This window comes from Crassostrea angulata, chromosome 3 (assembly GCF_025612915.1).
Source record: "Crassostrea angulata isolate pt1a10 chromosome 3, ASM2561291v2, whole genome shotgun sequence".
In the NCBI taxonomy this organism is placed as follows: domain Eukaryota; kingdom Metazoa; phylum Mollusca; class Bivalvia; order Ostreida; family Ostreidae; genus Magallana; species Magallana angulata.
This window is the reverse complement of record NC_069113.1, coordinates 31,699,732-31,717,240: the sequence shown is the minus strand read 5'-3', so window position 1 is coordinate 31,717,240 and position 17,509 is coordinate 31,699,732. Positions and strand designations below refer to the sequence as shown.

Below are 17,509 nucleotides of genomic sequence, written 5' to 3'. Positions count from 1 at the left end.
TGCAACAATCTCTAAAATGTATTCATTTAAAACGAAACAGCGAGATCCTTTTACAATAGCTTCATCCCAAATGTAAACAATAAGTGTGCATTGAATATTTAATACAAACCTTGTTTATTTGCAAACTGAGGTTGTTTAAATCAAGTTTCGCTGGAGACACAGGAAGGAGAGCAAATATTTTTATGATTTCTCCCCTTTCAAATCGCTCCTATTGTATGTTCAAATTTCTTCTGCTTAATTTGGCATCATTTTGAAAAGTAAAATATATTCGGTGGGCTGGACTGGGTATACATTTTTATTTTTCAGTTTTTTAAATCTTTCTGTAAATCTCCGAAGTCTTCTGAAACGTAGATTGTCATCGCCAAGCACAGCGATTGATAATATAATGCGCCACCTTTCAAGAAACAACATGACGTTGTTAAATGTTATGTAAAATTATTAAAGAGACAGAGAGAGAAGAAAGAAAAAGATATAATTTTCATCATCGGCCCTTATTGAGAACTGAGGGGTGAAGGAGAAAAAAATCACGTATATCACTCGATCTGTTAATGAAGTAACAGACCATTTTCGCTGTAGATATATAGGCCAATTTTAATGCCAAAAGAAAACAGTCAGGGTGCCTCGGGATTTAACCTTCAATATAGCTATTCAAAATGGTAAGTAACGTCAATTATTTTTTTCATCCGACCGCCATTTCTTTATTTTATGTGTTTTTGTTGTACGAAATAAGATTTGAATGCATGGCTATTTTGGCTGATTTACTGATCGATTGGAGTGGTACAAGTGTATAATTCAATGGGAAAAGAAAAAATCTTTTATGAAAACTTTCATTATGGTTAAAATTATACCCCCCTTTTCATCTCGCGCACTGCGAATATGTCGAGCGCTCAAAAAAGTGAGGAAATTGAGGAAGACTACGATCCTGTAAGTAAAAACAGTAAAACATTTCAAGTTGAAAATCTCGTTGATTTTTTTTATAGAACACTATGGGGCTCTATTGTAGCAATTCGTCAATTTTATATAGACTGAATTTTGTTTTCGATTTATAAATATTTTCTTGTGTGGTGAGAATTTGTGAAATGTGCGAAGAAAAATAGAGATGATACCTCGACAGTTAAATTTTTTAACATTTATGAAAGAAACCAGTGTTTTAAGTTCATTGGGTATGATAAAGTCCCAGATACCTAAAGGATTTAAAGCGGAACATTATTATAAACTCAAGAATACGAGGCAATTATAATTTGTGTACAATTATCGCGTACTTCTATTACAGCAAATTTATTCAAACTTGAATGCTAAACCTTTTAAACTTCAGTCGCTTGGTTATTTCCCTACAAGCAATCCACATAAATTTCAACTTATATACGTGAAACGCTACTAATTAGCTTCAATGTCGTGTCAGTCTCACGTGAATTTCCTCGGGTTTGAAATACATATCTATCCTCGACAGTTCAAAACAAATCAGGTATAAAATCAAGTCAGGCCACAATGATTTTTATTGTTTGTTTGAAATTGCCTCCCGCCACATTGTAATACCCCCGCTGGTAAAATTTTATTAGCAAAAAAATGGAGTCTTTTTTTTATTGAGAGTTTTATTTTTTACTAATTTTTGAGTAGTTAAACTTCGAAAAACAAAAATATGTATATAAATTCCCTCCTCCTTGGTCTAGAAAACCACAGGCGCCAATTCCAAACAAACATTTTTAAAGGATGGCATCAAATATATGCAATTTTCAAGTAACTTGCCGTATTTTAGATTTAAAATAAACAAATTCGTGTTTTACATCCTTCGCAATTCATTCTGTTTCCAGTTCGTGTCAAAAACTGGATGCTATTTCCATAATACTCTGCTTTGGTTGTTTTTTAATTATTTCAAAAATACTAACATGTCCACAATTAGCAGCTTGCAAATTCATTTTAATGAATTGATCTCTCTTTTCTTTTGTTAAGGAAAAATTTACCAAGGAGCAAGTAGAAGGTAAATACTGATTTCATTTTTTGTACGGCTGTAAATTATTTAAAAAGTGTCCAAATTTAATGGCATTTTCTAGCTGTCTGAAATGAGCCATATGTTCTAGTATATTTATACATAGTTGATTAATTGTTGTTCAACAGAGTATCGTCAAGCCTTTCGTGTGTTTGACAAAGATGGTGATGGAACTATATCCACGGAGGAACTTGGGGTTGTTCTCCGGTCCCTGGGGCAAAATCCGTCCCCCGAGGAACTCGATGACCTCGTGGAAGCAATTGATGTTGATGGTGATTAGATTTAAATATAGACATTAAGAAACTGCTGGTAGATCTAGTAGATATCTTGGATTATTTCTCCACTTGCAAAATTTAAACTCATGTCCTGTTTTTTTTTTCAATATAACTTCTAGTCATATTTCAAGAAGTATTATAACCAATCAATATCTATCTGTTACCCCACTCTCAGATACATGTACATGTCTTAATGCAATCGGGTTTTACTTTTTACGTACTGAAGCTAAGCTGCATTTGTGTTAAATGTCCACACCATTGACATATAAAATATATAAATTGCCTATCCATTTAAAAATTTATATATTTAGTCCAAAATGTTAGGAAGTAAAATTGAAATTGATATGCTCGATCTACACTCAGCTTTTGAAATAAAATTTGAAAACATGAGACCTACAAAATGAATAAATGAATTTTTGATGACATGATTAAAAAAAAACAGGGTTGTTTATGTATATGTAAAAGAAATGAAGGTAAATTCCAAATTACTGATAAAAAGTTTACCAATATTGATTTTTTATATCAGGAAATGGAATAATCGATTTCAATGAATTTCTACAAATGATGGCTAGAAAAATGCAAGAGGTGGACGTTGAAAATGACATCAGGGAGGCATTCAAAGTCTTCGACAAAGAAAACAAAGGCTACATCACGGCGTCAGAATTACGTCACATCATGACGAACCTGGGAGAGAAACTGTCTGATGACGAAGCAGACGAGATGTTAATGGAGGCGGATCGAGACGGAGACGGACAGATTGACTACGAGGGTATCTTGTTTTTAAAATGCACTTGTGGTTTTTTACGGAGTAGAAATCCACATCTTATTTTATAAAAAATACATGTCAAAAAGGATAGGACACAATATCTGTATAATCTGCTCCTAAGTACTCTAAAGGTTAACTGAATATAAATGTATTTATTTTAATTCAAAAATTTATTTGTACGTTTTGCCAGATGAAGAATTTGAATCTTAAATTTGACATTGAATAAATAAATTAAATAACTATATTTTTCTCGTTTATAGTGTACTTACCACGGACTGTGTTTTTTTTTCCTTACATTATTTGTTTTCAATGCTTTTATACCTTATATATGCATGTTCATGGGAATTAAGATTTGTGCTTTATGTGCTAGATGAATTGATAAAAGAATATTGGAAAATAAGACTTCAGTCCATTATATTATCCATGCATTGCTAGATTCATATCAGCGATGAATTTATAGTTACATTGTATTTGCAGTTAATGTTGACATTGGTCTTCTTTCGTTTTTTTTTTTCAGAATTTACGGCCATGTTGGCAGGTGGCATGAAACCCCAATAACGAGAGAGAGAGAGAGAGAGAGAGAGAGAGAGAGAGAGAGAGAGAGAGTTTTTAATTCAACTAACGCATGTTTTTACATACCCTGACGCCTCCGTAGACATATTATTTCATTTCAATGCATTATTGAAAAAAAACCCAACATCAATTATGTTAATTGCTGTTTTGTATATCAAATGTGAATATTATTTCGTTTTGAAATCTTTTATACCTGTTATACTTGACAAATGCAAAAATGTGTATGGATTTGTGTTATCTTAAATAAAAACCATACAACCAAAACAAAATACAATCAGTCTATCTACCGAAATTTTTAATTGTTATGTGCGTCGTTTATGAACTTACGATATCTTACAAAGCGAGTTTGAAAATATTTGCGATACTTCTCTTTCTGTCTGATGATTTTTGGGCACCCCTATATCAACCTTTGTTGATTTTGAAACTACAGAAAAAGCAAGCACACCCCCCCCCCCCTTTAATAACGAAGTTTACATTTTTGACAGACTTTTTTTGTATTTTCGGATACGTAAGTTCATAAAAAAAAATCGTGAAGTTCCCTTTACATATCGCAATCTGAAAAAAAATCAAAGTTAGCGATACAATATTATTTCGCAAAGAAAAGGGTGAAAATCAGTTGTCGCATTGGTGCATAGTGTGAACATTTTAAAGCCCTCCAAATACATGTATATCAAAGCTTTGGGTTTCAATTAAGAACTTAGAAAACTGTACACCATTTTAATTTGCAATACGATATCAAAAGGCCATGAATAATGGTAGAATTGTCGCACTAATAAAGCCTTCGTCTGTAATGGTCTTAGGTTTTTGGAATTTTAAATTATGTGTTAAATACACGGCGACAAGGGACAGAATAAAGCTCCAGAAACTATTGAGCCAGTGACAACCGGAGAAACATTGTTCCTATAAAAATGGTATTTTTATAAGTGCATTCTTGTAAGTGTATACTTTAAGTACATTGTACATGTCTATTAGACAAATGACAAACAATGTTGACACTTTAACAATGCATGAACGTGTTGAATTATAAACAGCAAGGAACAGTTTGATAATATACAACAGAGCATTGCAATGCAGATGTACGATGAAGGTATAAAAACCTGGAGATGTTTTATTTAAAGGCCTCACGATGATGACATTGTGTATACTTGCACTTTAGCCCCGTGCAGGTCTTTAAATTTTATAACTCGAACGTTCAGAAGAAAATTCTGCATTTATTTACATGTTTCGACATCTCTGATAAATTGCACAGTAAAATTCTTTTTCCAAGAACGAAAACTCTTCTGTGAATTATCCTGTGCTTGTATATTGACAAGTTATCAAACTTCGATTTCCTCATTTCATTTTATTACAAGTTTACATATACTCACATAAAACATCAGTTTTAAGAAGCAAGAAGAAATTGCCAATCGTGTATACGTGTACTATTATTATATACTGAGTTATATCTCCCAAGGCATTACAATATTTATCAACCATAAAAACATGTTCTTTTATAAAACCCCAATGCAAAAAATAGCTTATTAATTACAGAAGAACCATAAGCTTTAGTAGTCACCTGAGAAAAATGCAGCCATGTGAAGGATTCATAGAATGGTATTTTAGTACTAACAATACTGACGTGCACTGTACTAGTCTCAAACGAATTTTCAGTGGACTATTTTTATAATATTTTATTCACAGTCTTAAAATCAAAGTATTCTTGACTAACTGTTTGGGGCAAGTCCCGAATACTTTGATTTTCAATTAAATTTTTAATGTAACACATGTCTATTCACGATATGATTGACATAGCTCAAACCTATGGAAATAAAATTCAATTCAATTTTAATAAAAAATTTTCTGCTCATCATTTCCATGTACTTTGTGAGTCTGTACAGTGCAGGATGCCCAAGCAGTGAGAAAGAGAATCAACCTCAGTTTTACACTTTTTTTAATGCAAATATATGTTGGTGGGGATCACAAATTTCATAATTCATACATGTTCTTATCCAACAAATACTACACATCAACTTTCGTTAAGATAATATCTTAACTAAAGTTTTAAAGTTACTAATGTTCATTGTTAAGGAATAATGCATTATGACTGACAAAAAGACTCGCACATCAATTTTCTCAGCTAAGAACCATCAAAACTTATCATGCAGTACGATATCTGATAATTGCATACCAAGTTATATTTCTGAGATTATTAAATTTTCTATGTTTGCAAGAACAGTTTCATCACAAATCTATCTAGCTGCAAAACAATCCAATTGTTGGAAATTGAAATTCATATATAGTCTTTGTCTCAAATTTTGTTTTGTTGAATTTAAACCAACACAAATAAAAGTTGATTACATTACATTGCTTAAATCAAAATAGAACTATGCAGGATTTCCTTTAAAATATCAAATGTTACATAATAATTGTAAAGTACACATATTCTTGGAGAAAAAAAAATCTCTTATTGATGTAACCAGCATTCAAAAGGGAAAATATATTACATATTAAGTGAATCTATTTCAACTGGTATCATGACATATTCCACGACTCGTCAGGCTTAATATATGTGTCATTATTTGCCTGAATATGAATCAGACCAACTCCGAAATAGTTCATGATATATTCGGATCCATCCGAAGGTTTCACTACCTGAAGGGCTATCAGGAGGATGTCAATCAATTGTCCAAGAAAGAAAAACCCCAGAGTAGAAAACTTTAAAAGTCCTATTGCGGGATACCCAAGGTAGAATCTGTCAACCCCAAACATCCCAAGAAAGACTGAAAGGAGTAATGCTGTCTCGAACTTGTAACCATTCGTCCATCTGCAAGGAGCTTCCTTGTAGAAGCCAACTTCTGTTCCATTGAATGTGTAAAGTGTGTTTGAATTTTGGGGAATGCAGGTTATTCCTTCTGCGACAACACATTCAGTTGGTGTGGTCTTTTTCTCTGGATCACAGTTAATTTCTGCCTGAAAATGCCAAGAATAAAATTAAATTTATACTGATGATAGTACCAGTATATCTTCTCAGTTTGTTATGAAAAGCTCTCTCTCAGAGAGAGAGAGAGAGAGAGAGAGAGAGAGAGAGAAAGAGAGAGGTTATTTGTTTATATAAGTATAATACAATGTGTTTTATTTTTTTCATTATAGATTTCATCATCACATGAAAATAAGGATTTACAAAGTTACAACTTATTATAACCCAATTACATACACACTTTCAAAAATCACCTTACTTGAGTTTCCGTGTCTATCACTGGATCTTTACAATAGAATTGTCCCATTAACAAGTCCTCGCATCTAAGGTCACTCGCTGCAGAATTTTTAAACTGGAGAATGATGTAAAATACAAAACAAAAAACTCTATTTGACTGTAACTGCATCGTTGCCAGCTTGTGACGATATGATCTACTAGTTTCACATTAAATCCGATTCGCAGTCACAACACAGCGCTGATACTAAAACAAGTCCCACGGGGAAAACAAGTCCCACGTAAGTCCCACGTAAGTCCCACGGCAAATGCGGCTATATATCGATATAATTACGATTGATTATGATTAAATGTGATAAAATAATATTAATTCACACAACAAAATATTTTTTTAAGCTTTTATAACGGATTTATCGACGAAAAATCAAAGATGTTGGTAAAGATAGATAACTCGTACGTAGAATTCATCCGGTAGCAGAAGAAATCTATATGCCCGCCGTTTAATTGATGGATAATTTTAATTTTCTCCAACAAAATAAAATCTAATAGCAGTAAAAAGTTGACTTTATATTCATTAATTAACACAAACTAAGTAAAAATCAGGTAAGTAGACAACTCCTACGCAAAATGCATTCGCCCGCCGAGAAAAGAGCACTCCTGCCGCTTACCTAATGGGTTATTTTAATGTTTTATATTTTCTAACTTAAAAATGATCATATTTTAAACAAAAAATTATTATGCCTGTCACTATGGCTTTTATGATAAATTATAATACAGTGAAAGATTTAAGAACTAGTCTATACGAAACACACAAAAATGGTAAAGACCTAGTAAGTTGTCAGAACTTGTGTCCAAACCATTTGTATATGTATCTGATATATATGTATACAATAAGATATGTTCAAATCAAACACACAAGCCTGAAGGAATGTACATGTGTACGCTTAAATTAATCTTGTCGAATACCTACCTATATCAATGGATATGATTTTTTCATTACCTTAGTTTTTTTTTAATCAACTGTACGAGGGTTGTTAGAAAACTTCGCAGACAGTGATTTACGGCAAAATTACTGTGAACTTTGTAGGATGGCGTATGTTTTATTAAATGACTACCATTTGAAAATAAGTATGCAAAAAATCATATGAATTTAATTTTTTTCTCCAAAAGATACAGCGATTTTTACTTTGCGTGAATTAGATTTATGGAGCAACATTTCATATTTCCACGAAGTCAGGTGACGTCAAACAACTGAAAGTTAAACATGTTACTCTTTTTCAAAGTAAACACCTTTCAGTTCCACACACTTTTTAAAACATTTAACCGATTTATAAAATGCACGTTCATACCACTATTTGTCAAGCTTTTGTATAATGCCTTTTGTGGCATATCGTAAATCATTTAGGTCCAAAAATTTCTGTCTACGCAGTTTCGACTTTAGATGAGGTAAATAAGCGAAATCTATAAGTGCAAGATCCCGGCTGTATGGGAGGGGGGGGGGGTGCTGCAAGGGCTAAAAAAAACCCAGTTTTTCCATCTTTAAACCTCTGTGATTCAAGTTGTAAACGTTTTTCCTATAAAAAAAAATATAGTAGCATTCATATAAGAACCCTTTGATCTCCATCGGAGATTTTCCTGCGTGCACACAAAATTAAATGACGGCCCGGTGCTCCAAGATGTCCATAAATATAACAGACGTCAAAGTTTTTGACTCATTTTTCAAGCGTTGTTCGTCCAAGTTCGGCGATAAAACGGTTAGAAATTCTTCAACTTAAAACTTTCATAAAATTACCCTCATAAGTTATTGTGATGTCATATGAAATATCGTTTATTTTTATGCACTTCAACGGTACATTTTCTTAATAAGGAAAAATGCGTACAAAATATAAAAAATTAAAAAAAAAAACTGACATGCTCCGTGAAGCATATTCATCAAATAATTAAGCTGTATGGCAATCTTCGTGGTTAATATATGTCTGGTCTGTTTCGTAAATAATAATGAATTATACTTTCCTTTACAAAAACAATTTTGTTTTTCTGTATTTTATAAGCTTCTCGAAGATAGTAACACACATGTTTAAATGTTTACGGTTATGAATGTACTGTAGAAATTATACTTAAGTTTGACTAGTTAAAACACTGATGGCTTATAATATTTTTTGATTAAGTGTTCAGTGTAAGTGTACATGAGATATATAAGGATTGAGTGTTATTCGTCTTCAATTAAATAAAGATTACATATAAGTTTTAATTGGGTGTCAGAAATTCTGATAATTCTGTTGCATGTAGCAACCTTGCTCTATCAACGGGAATAATAAAAGTGGACTGCATAGTATTTTGAAACATAACTTTTATGTGTTTCGTAGATCTACTCGTTCATAACTGTTATTTTTCCTAGTCACCTAAAACATTTGAGAAAAGGAGAGAGAGAGAGAGAGAGAGAGAGAGAGAGAGAGAGAGAGAGAGAGAGAGAGAGAGAGAGAGAGAGAGAGAGAGAGAGAGATGGGGTGGGGTGGGGGTTGTGTACACGGTGTGCTTCACGGTCGTCTCCCAATATACAGGTAGGTAAAGGTCTATTGTTTCTTAAGCGACAAAAAAACCGTTCAATTCACACAGAATATACAAGAAACTAACACGTGTATATAGTGTATATATACACGTGTATAGGTAGAGCCAACGATCACCAATCATCTTTGGACATGTAGCCCCCCCCCCCCCCTTCCACTAGCCCCAAATATTATAGTAAAGTAGTAAAGGAAATAATGAGCAAGTTATTTTGTAATAAGTAAATGATTTATAGAGATAAAAAATACATTCATTCGTGTTCGTGTTCAGATTGTGACAATGGTCCCCCCGCTTCTTCTTCTTCTTTTTTTTTTTTATACAAAACTCTGCGTGTAACCGTTTGAGGGAAAGTGAAGTGAATGATTGTTTGTCGTATGAAAAACATATGCACATGTCAATAAATACATGTATATACATTAAAAAATCAATAATATTTGGTAATGCAGCCATTCATTATTCTTGCATTATTCTTGACTTTCTTTTTATCAGGGACGTATATACTTAGTATATACGTCCCTGTTTTTATCAAATGTAAAACATTTCTCGACCTTCGATTCATTCTGTTCAGTGTGATTCATTAAAATTGTCGGAACGACATTTTGCTTTTCGAACATTTAGAATGTGAATGTTGCAGTGGAACTCTTACTGAATCTCTACAAAAATATTAAAATATGTCTATCAGTTTGAAAATGATTGATATATTGGCACAGATTTTTTTGTGCATGTCTATAGCTATTTATTTATTTTCCTACACATTCAATCCCGTTTGCTTGATAGTTTTCTCTATAAATGTATTTAATTGTATTGAAAAAATACATTTACTAGAACAGTTAAACTCAGGTTCAACTACATATATATATAAGTATTTTTCTCTCTCGATGTTTGTATGGTTTTTCCGTTCATGAAGAGAGAAAGAAAGAGAGAGATGGATGGAGAAGACGGAGAAAGAGATGAAGTGAAAGAAGGAGGGAAGACAAAGAAAGAGAGAAAGAAATGCATGTTTATAAATATACATACTTGTATACATATACGCTTGAGTGATTCTAGCAGTTATGAATAATTCGATAAAATAAGAAGTCGAAAACATTTATTTCAGTAGAAAGTTACTTTTAACATATGTATAGATTTCCATAGGTTTCCGAATAAAATGGGGGAATATAATGGAAATCTCGAGAAAACAGTTTGATTCCTTGCTGAAAATTGACAAGCAAACAACTATATATTTATACATGTTTTCAAAGCCTTCTCTTTTATCTTAAGTGTTTCGAAAAATATGACGTTCTCTGCTGGTTTCTATGATTGAAACACGATTTTTCATTCATTATGTAGAAAAAAAACATTTAAAACGGAGTTGGTCTTTAGACCCAAAGATCGTGGAACAGTCTCGTGAACGGTAAGCTGCCGTAGACTAGAATGTTCTTGCTGACAATAACAATTTAATAACACTACATGTATATGTTAGTATAACTCATGAACTTCCATCAAATATTTATTTTAATCATCATTCTTTTTTTTTCTTTTTTCTTTTGGAGTAGATGCAAGATTTTTTCTTTGACTTTTAGGAAGATTTTCACCACTAACAGACTTTTCATGAGCTGATCTAGATGGGATTCGGAGGATGGGGTGGAATCCCCCCCCCCCCCTGGAAAAAAAATCAAATTTCGTAAATTTTCATCGTAAAATGACCAAAAGTATGCCTCGATCCCTCCCCCGACAAACCTGAATACCCCCCTACCCCCCAAAAAATACTCTGAATGAACGCATGGTTCTGTCATGTTGTAAATTTTGAATTTACTGGGTGGGTGTAAATACAAAATTTCCAACATGTGTAAATTTTGTATTTAAACCCATCCAGTAAATTCAAAATTTACAACATATGACAGTTCTTAGAGAGAACAGAACTGGGTCAAACTTAAAAGGAGTGCTATACGGAATACATAAAACTCGTATCACCCAACTTCATGTAATATGATAAATTAATCACAGCAATAAGTAAACTTCTCTTCTGAACATAATCATAAGGCAGAATTCTAACTTTACAGCCATCTGAAATAATTTACAAATAAAATGACACAACTATAAATGGCAGGCGTGCATTTTAAACCCACAGTCGTAAGAATTCTATGTTAGAGTTTTCCCTTTATTTTTAAGTCATTCGCGCTTTTTTTCTTCTAAATTTGCGTTATGAAATTAATAATTTTATCTATGCATTTTTAAGTACAATGAAATAAAAGACTAACATACAAAACATACAAAAAAATAAAAATAAAATAAAAAAAATTAGCAATTAGTTGTTTAGATTATGGATTCTGCGTAAAGTTTTTTTTACTTTCATGATTTTTACTAATTTAGTGAGTGTTAATCAATTAATGTGGTATTTTTTTTTATCAATATTAATATGATCATTTTTTAAGTTAGAAAATAAAAGTAAAACATTAAGATCGCCCATCAGGTAAGCGGCAGGTGTGCTCTTTTCTCGGCGGGCGAATGCATTCTGCGTGAAGTTGTCTACTTACCCAACTTTTACTTAGTTTGTGTTATGAAATGAATATAAAGTCATTTTTATTGCTATTTGATTTTTTTTTTGTTGAAGAAAATTTAAATTATCCATCAATAAACGGCGGGTATATAGATTTCTTCTACTGTCGTACGAATTCTACGTACGAGTTATCTATCTTTACCAACATCGATAAATCCGTAATAAAAGCTTATAAAAATATTTTGTTGAGTGAATTAATATTATTTTATCATATTTAATCATAATCAATCATAATTATATCGATATATAGCCGCATTTGCCGTGGGACTTACGTGGGACTTACGTGGGACTTGTTTTCTCCGTGGGACTTGTTTTAGTATCACCCCAACACAGCCATTGTTTACACCGATTATATTTTCGGGATGCCGTGCCCGATAATATATACATGTAGTAAAATAAAAAATACCGGCAAATTTCATAATCGCCGATAAATAATAAATAAAACCTTAGTGTTAGTTACTTCCTATTATTACATGTACCAGTGTCCAAGATCTAATTTGAAATAGTGATAGTGATAAAACACGCAAAAATTATGTTAAAATATTGAACCTGTATTTGCACTTAAATCAGTTGCCTTTAAGCAATTGAAGTTTTTGTTATAAACACAGTTATCAATTATCTAACTCTAAAACCTCTTGACGAAAAATTTGAAAAATGATATTAAACATGTTCAAGCTGTCAAGATTTGCTTCGTATCTAGCCTGCGGAAATTACTAGTATTTTACCTGTATAAAAACAATACTGTCATCTTGTCTTGTAAATTTGGACTCATACTGTAATAACCAATCAGAAGGGCAAATAAATTCAGATGCACGTTATAGTTATTTTTAAGTTATATTTCTCTCTCTCTCTCTCTCTCTCTCTCTCTCTCTCTCTCTCTCTCTCTCTCTCTCTCTCTCTCTCTCTCTCTCTCTCTCTCTCTCTCTCTCAAAATTTGATGGCGGATGTTATAAGGGGCTCTTTAATAATTATCGTTCCACTTGTTGATATGAAACCTTTTGGAGAAATTATAAGTATGTAAGTACCCCTGCACTGCAATTTCTTTGCCGATTAATTCCTGGCAGCTAAATCCACTAGTTGTTGAGGAACCCCCCCCCCCCTCTCTCTCTCTCTCTCTCTCTCTCTCTCTCTCTCTCTCTTTCTCTGTTAGTCTACAAAATCCATCCTTTCAGTTTGATCGAAATTTAAAACGGAAGGAAAAAAAAACCAACTTGAAAAGTGCTACACTGTTTATTATCAATAGCAAACACCGCCGAGAAGAAAAGCAACCAAATAAAAAATGAAAACAAAAACAAATATACAAGCAAATCATTACATAAATACAAGTAACTCTTGAAATAGAGCAAAAGCAATAAGACAAAAACATTCTAGTTTTCTATTTATTTATCGTCTTTCTTATTTACTGACAACTGGCACTAATATACAGTCCACATGTGCTTGGATGCTAGCAATCCTGTATTTCCCTTGAATTGGAAATTGTTAGTGCTGCATTAATATGAAATTTGTTCCGTTTTTTTAGAAGTGCTCCAAATTCCTTCGCCCTCCGCAAATTCCATTCTAAGATTTCGTCCAATCTCTAAAGTCTTTTGTCCAGATAGCACAAAGCGACATTCCTTTTGTACATTTCACAGTATAATATAAGTTTACCAGTAACAAAAATAAGTGCTTTCATTTTGATGAAACATGGAATAAACAATAAATCTTAAATTTAGAAAAAATTAAACAAAACTGAAAAAAGTAGTATGATAAAAATAAATGTAGTCAAATTAGATATAAAAAAGCACAATACAGGCATAGTACATTAACAAGCTATTAAGCACATTGAATTAACTTCTACATAAATATTGATCTGCAAAATAAAACACTTTCATAAAGCAAACAAAACTACGAAAGCAAAAAATCTAAACAAAAAATCTTTTCAAAGAAAAAAGAGTGCAAATAAATATGAAAATTTAATTAAAAACGTAACTAAACAAGCTGAAGCTAGAAGGGCTATAACAAAAAGCGTCAATGTACACTGCGCAGTTTGTTGCAACTGATTCAGATTCACAATTTGCCTTCAATCAAAGTCTCTGCATAGCGGCGATTGATTTGGATCCATGTGCTCATTCTCCAATGATAAACAAAATCCGTGATCGTAACCATTTCAACGTACTTCACTTGTGCGTACTCCGGCTTTCATTGTTGTGACCTGCTACCAGATCCATATCTCTGCGTATGGATATCCTAACGTGGAATTTCAATTTAGCTGCTGTTGGAAAACAAATTTTCTTTTCTTCTATCTGACAAAGAAGGTATAAAATGTGACTTATTCCCCTTAGAACTAAAACCAGTCCTCAAAAAGCCACCAGCTTATGCGGAAGAACCTCCGGACTATTCAGGGCACGTATTTTCGCCCGGGCCGAGGGCGTAAACCCAGCCCTGCCCGGGCCTGGCGGGTCGCTGGAGTCTTGTACCACACCTAGTATAATGTCGTCAAACTCAGACACAAGTTTTATGTGTATACTATGTGGTAAAACTATTGCCATACACCAGAGACCGAATAGTCACTGGGGCTGATTTACATCGACTTATATACAGACGGCAACGTTTTCAGACTAATACGGGCATGCAGGCATGTACCGTATACATTTCTGTGTCTCGAATTTAGTTTTTCTCGGTCACAAACAGAACAAAACTACACAAACACTTAAATTTCAAACTATTTGATTACGATTTTAAACAGCATGTCTATATGTATGTTTGATGCTCTTATGTTTTGAACAACGTTGGTTTGGTTTTTGGTTCGTGTAATAGTATCATGCGAAGGAAATGGAAATATCCAGTAGCCCTTTTCACAAAAAAAACTAATGCTTTTTTGTGAAAAGGGCAACAGCATTCTATATGTATCATATGGTTGCAAATTTTCTTCCAACCTTTGTTAGAAGGATCGGGTGTTACATCAACCAAACCAAGTTTTAGATTATTTCTTTTTGTTCCTCAGTGATATAATGACAGGCACGTAGAATGTGTGTGTGTGTGGGGGGGGGGGGAGCAGTCTCCTTCAAATAATCTTCACAAGCAGTAAAAAAGTAAAGAAAAATAATGGGAAAATGGGTAATATGTCCAATCATGAAAATTCTAAGGAGGAAGGGGTATTCTCTGTAACTTCAATTTCAATTCCTTATTTTAACCTCCATTTATTACATAGTCCCGAAAACGCGAAAGGGGGGGGGGGGGGTCTCCATGATATTTCAATTTTTATATGAAAAAGAAAAATGTCTGCTGCTAAAGAAAAACGTTGGGGGGAAGGAGGGCTGGACCCCCGGATGCTACATGCGTGTATGATATGCACCAATTATTGTACACAAAATGGTATTTGTAATAAAAAATTTCATACTACATTTTCAATAGATACTCTTAATACATGGGGAAATGCAATCACATTATGAGCGCAACTCGTGGCTGTTACACAATGTAGGCATTCAAATTAATGTCATATCATAATTATAGATGTTGGATTTACTAGGTAAATGTCCTCTTATTTTGATGTATAATATAACTTTGATTATGGTGTATTTGCAATTACCAAGTCCGTAAATTTTAACACAACACAAACATTAATAACCGATGTTTTTGGTTTATTTTTGTTGTTGTTAAATATGAGTTTTAACCGATTTTGAAATGCGAACAGACGAGGTTATTCAACAAAGAGATATCATTCTTTTATTACTCAACAGCTTCAAAGTAAAAATGTAACTATTTTGAGAGCCCTGATATATCATTTCTCACCAAGCCTTTCATTGCACGTGCAAATTACGCGCGCCAGCATGCATGCAAAGTTCACTTAGTTACATACGCCAATGTATATTTATTATTGATTCCCTTTGAAAATGGTTTCGTGGTGGTATATTTTGATACTAGTATCAAACTTCAAATGATAAAGGATGTTTACACTTAATTGGCTGGTATACATGTAGTACGGTTAAAGATTTGTAACTGAAAAATCTTTGTAATAATATCACCGGGGAAAATATGGTGTTTCTATATATCCGGCGACAATAAAACTGAAATGCTTTAGATGGTAAAAAAAACACTTTATTTGAACTTTAGGTCGGTATGGGTGATTTCTGGGAATCCAAAAACTACACCCGAACAATCCGAAACCTAATCCCTCTCTGTCGACAATGGTGTATAACACAATATAAATAAGAATTGAAAACAATAGAAATTAGCACTTAAGCACGAGTGACATATGTCATAGAGTAAAACCTCAATATGAGTGAGTCAATTAAATCAAAGGTGAGGTGTAAGAGTTAATAAAGTAATTAAGCAATTATAACTGAAGTGAATTATTGTCTTGTACAAAGGGAAAGGTATATTTATGAATAGATAACAGTTACTCAAATTTCACTCCATGATAATTCCCTCGCGCTTCGAAAAATGAGACGTCCTCGTCTAAAAATCATCGGAATGATTTGTAGGGAATGTGCGGTCTGTATCTCAGCGTCGTTTGCTTAGGTCTTGGCCGGAATATGCAAAATGTGTTCTACATTGCGGAGATCCACAACTGCAACACGGCATTCTGGGCTGAACCATATTTAAAACGAACCTTTGTCGTCGGTCCCCACACCAGGAAAATATTCCTAGGATTCGAATGCAATAAATCGGTCGCTTAAAAGAACATATTAGCATAATGGCAAAGAAATCCACACACGAAACACACAGAACGAGAACAAGTGTTCGTAGGATGACGTCATCCCGCTCTTGTTACATGCTGGATGGAATCCAGGCGTAGAGTATGTCCGTGCAAGTCCTGGGATGTCCAAAACTCGAAAAGCAGCGACGTTGGTATATGGTCGTAAAAGGCGGCTGAATCTATTGCTCTTGGGTTGTATTATCGGCGTTTGTTGATGCTCTTGGAAAACTCGCTCGGTTGCTGGTACGCAGGATCTAACTGCTACAAAGTATATGTAGCAGTCCCGGGTAAAATACCCTAATCCCTCTCTGTCGACAATGGTGTATAACACAATATAAATAAGAATTGAAAACAATAGAAATTAGCACTTAAGCACGAGTGACATATGTCATAGAGTAAAACCTCAATATGAGTGAGTCAATTAAATCAAAGGTGAGGTGTAAGAGTTAATAAAGTAATTAAGCAATTATAACTGAAGTGAATTATTGTCTTGTACAAAGGGAAAGGTATATTTATGAATAGATAACAGTTACTCAAATTTCACTCCATGATAATAAGATTAATTCATATAATAATCATATTGATTTCTATAATATTACACGCTTTTGTAAGATCAATTATAGAGCTTTAAAATTCTGTATACTTAGCAGCTATGACACCCCCCCCCCCCCTAAAAAAAAAGGAACCACCTCCCTAAAAAAAACTCTCATAAATTAATCAAACAATATATCATGAATTTAACTTATAGATCCTACAAATTAAAAATCCACTTAAAAAAAGTTGAGAATCTCAGAAAATGTAACAATTACAGCTAGCCACCAGTTGTGGGTCTCTCGTATTTGTAAATATTTTTACACGTGAACAGACGCTCTGCGAGAGGATTTTGAAATCAACAAGTATCATTTCAGGTGAAACGAAGGACTTAAGCTAAGATTT

The 17,509-nt window shown here is 33.3% G+C and overlaps 2 protein-coding genes across 3 annotated transcripts; one reads left to right on the top strand and one right to left on the bottom strand.

Moving 5' to 3' along the window:
* Nucleotides 1–254: 254 nt before the first annotated feature.
* On the top strand, nt 255–3,888 carry LOC128177054 (neo-calmodulin-like). 2 transcript variants are annotated; one of them, XM_052843578.1, is made up of 5 exons: nt 255–656; nt 1,951–1,978; nt 2,116–2,259; nt 2,789–3,031; nt 3,546–3,887. In XM_052843578.1, the coding sequence occupies exons 1-5, from the start codon at nt 654–656 to the stop codon at nt 3,584–3,586; spliced, it is 459 nt and encodes a 152-aa protein (XP_052699538.1). In that variant the 5' UTR covers nt 255–653; the 3' UTR covers nt 3,587–3,887. The 2 variants fall into 2 exon arrangements, with proteins under 2 accessions (XP_052699538.1, XP_052699537.1); XM_052843577.1 differs by lacking the exon at nt 255–656 and adding an exon at nt 767–924 and having other exon boundaries at nt 3,546–3,888.
* Nucleotides 3,889–4,923: 1,035 nt separating this feature from the next.
* Nucleotides 4,924–12,248, bottom strand: LOC128177052 (TM2 domain-containing protein CG10795-like). Its single transcript, XM_052843574.1, has 3 exons — nt 12,230–12,248; nt 6,817–7,031; nt 4,924–6,550 (listed from the first exon to the last, which is right to left on the bottom strand). The coding sequence occupies exons 2-3, from the start codon at nt 6,961–6,963 to the stop codon at nt 6,113–6,115; spliced, it is 585 nt and encodes a 194-aa protein (XP_052699534.1). The 5' UTR covers nt 6,964–7,031; nt 12,230–12,248; the 3' UTR covers nt 4,924–6,112.
* Between the last annotated feature and the right edge of the window lie 5,261 nt (nt 12,249–17,509).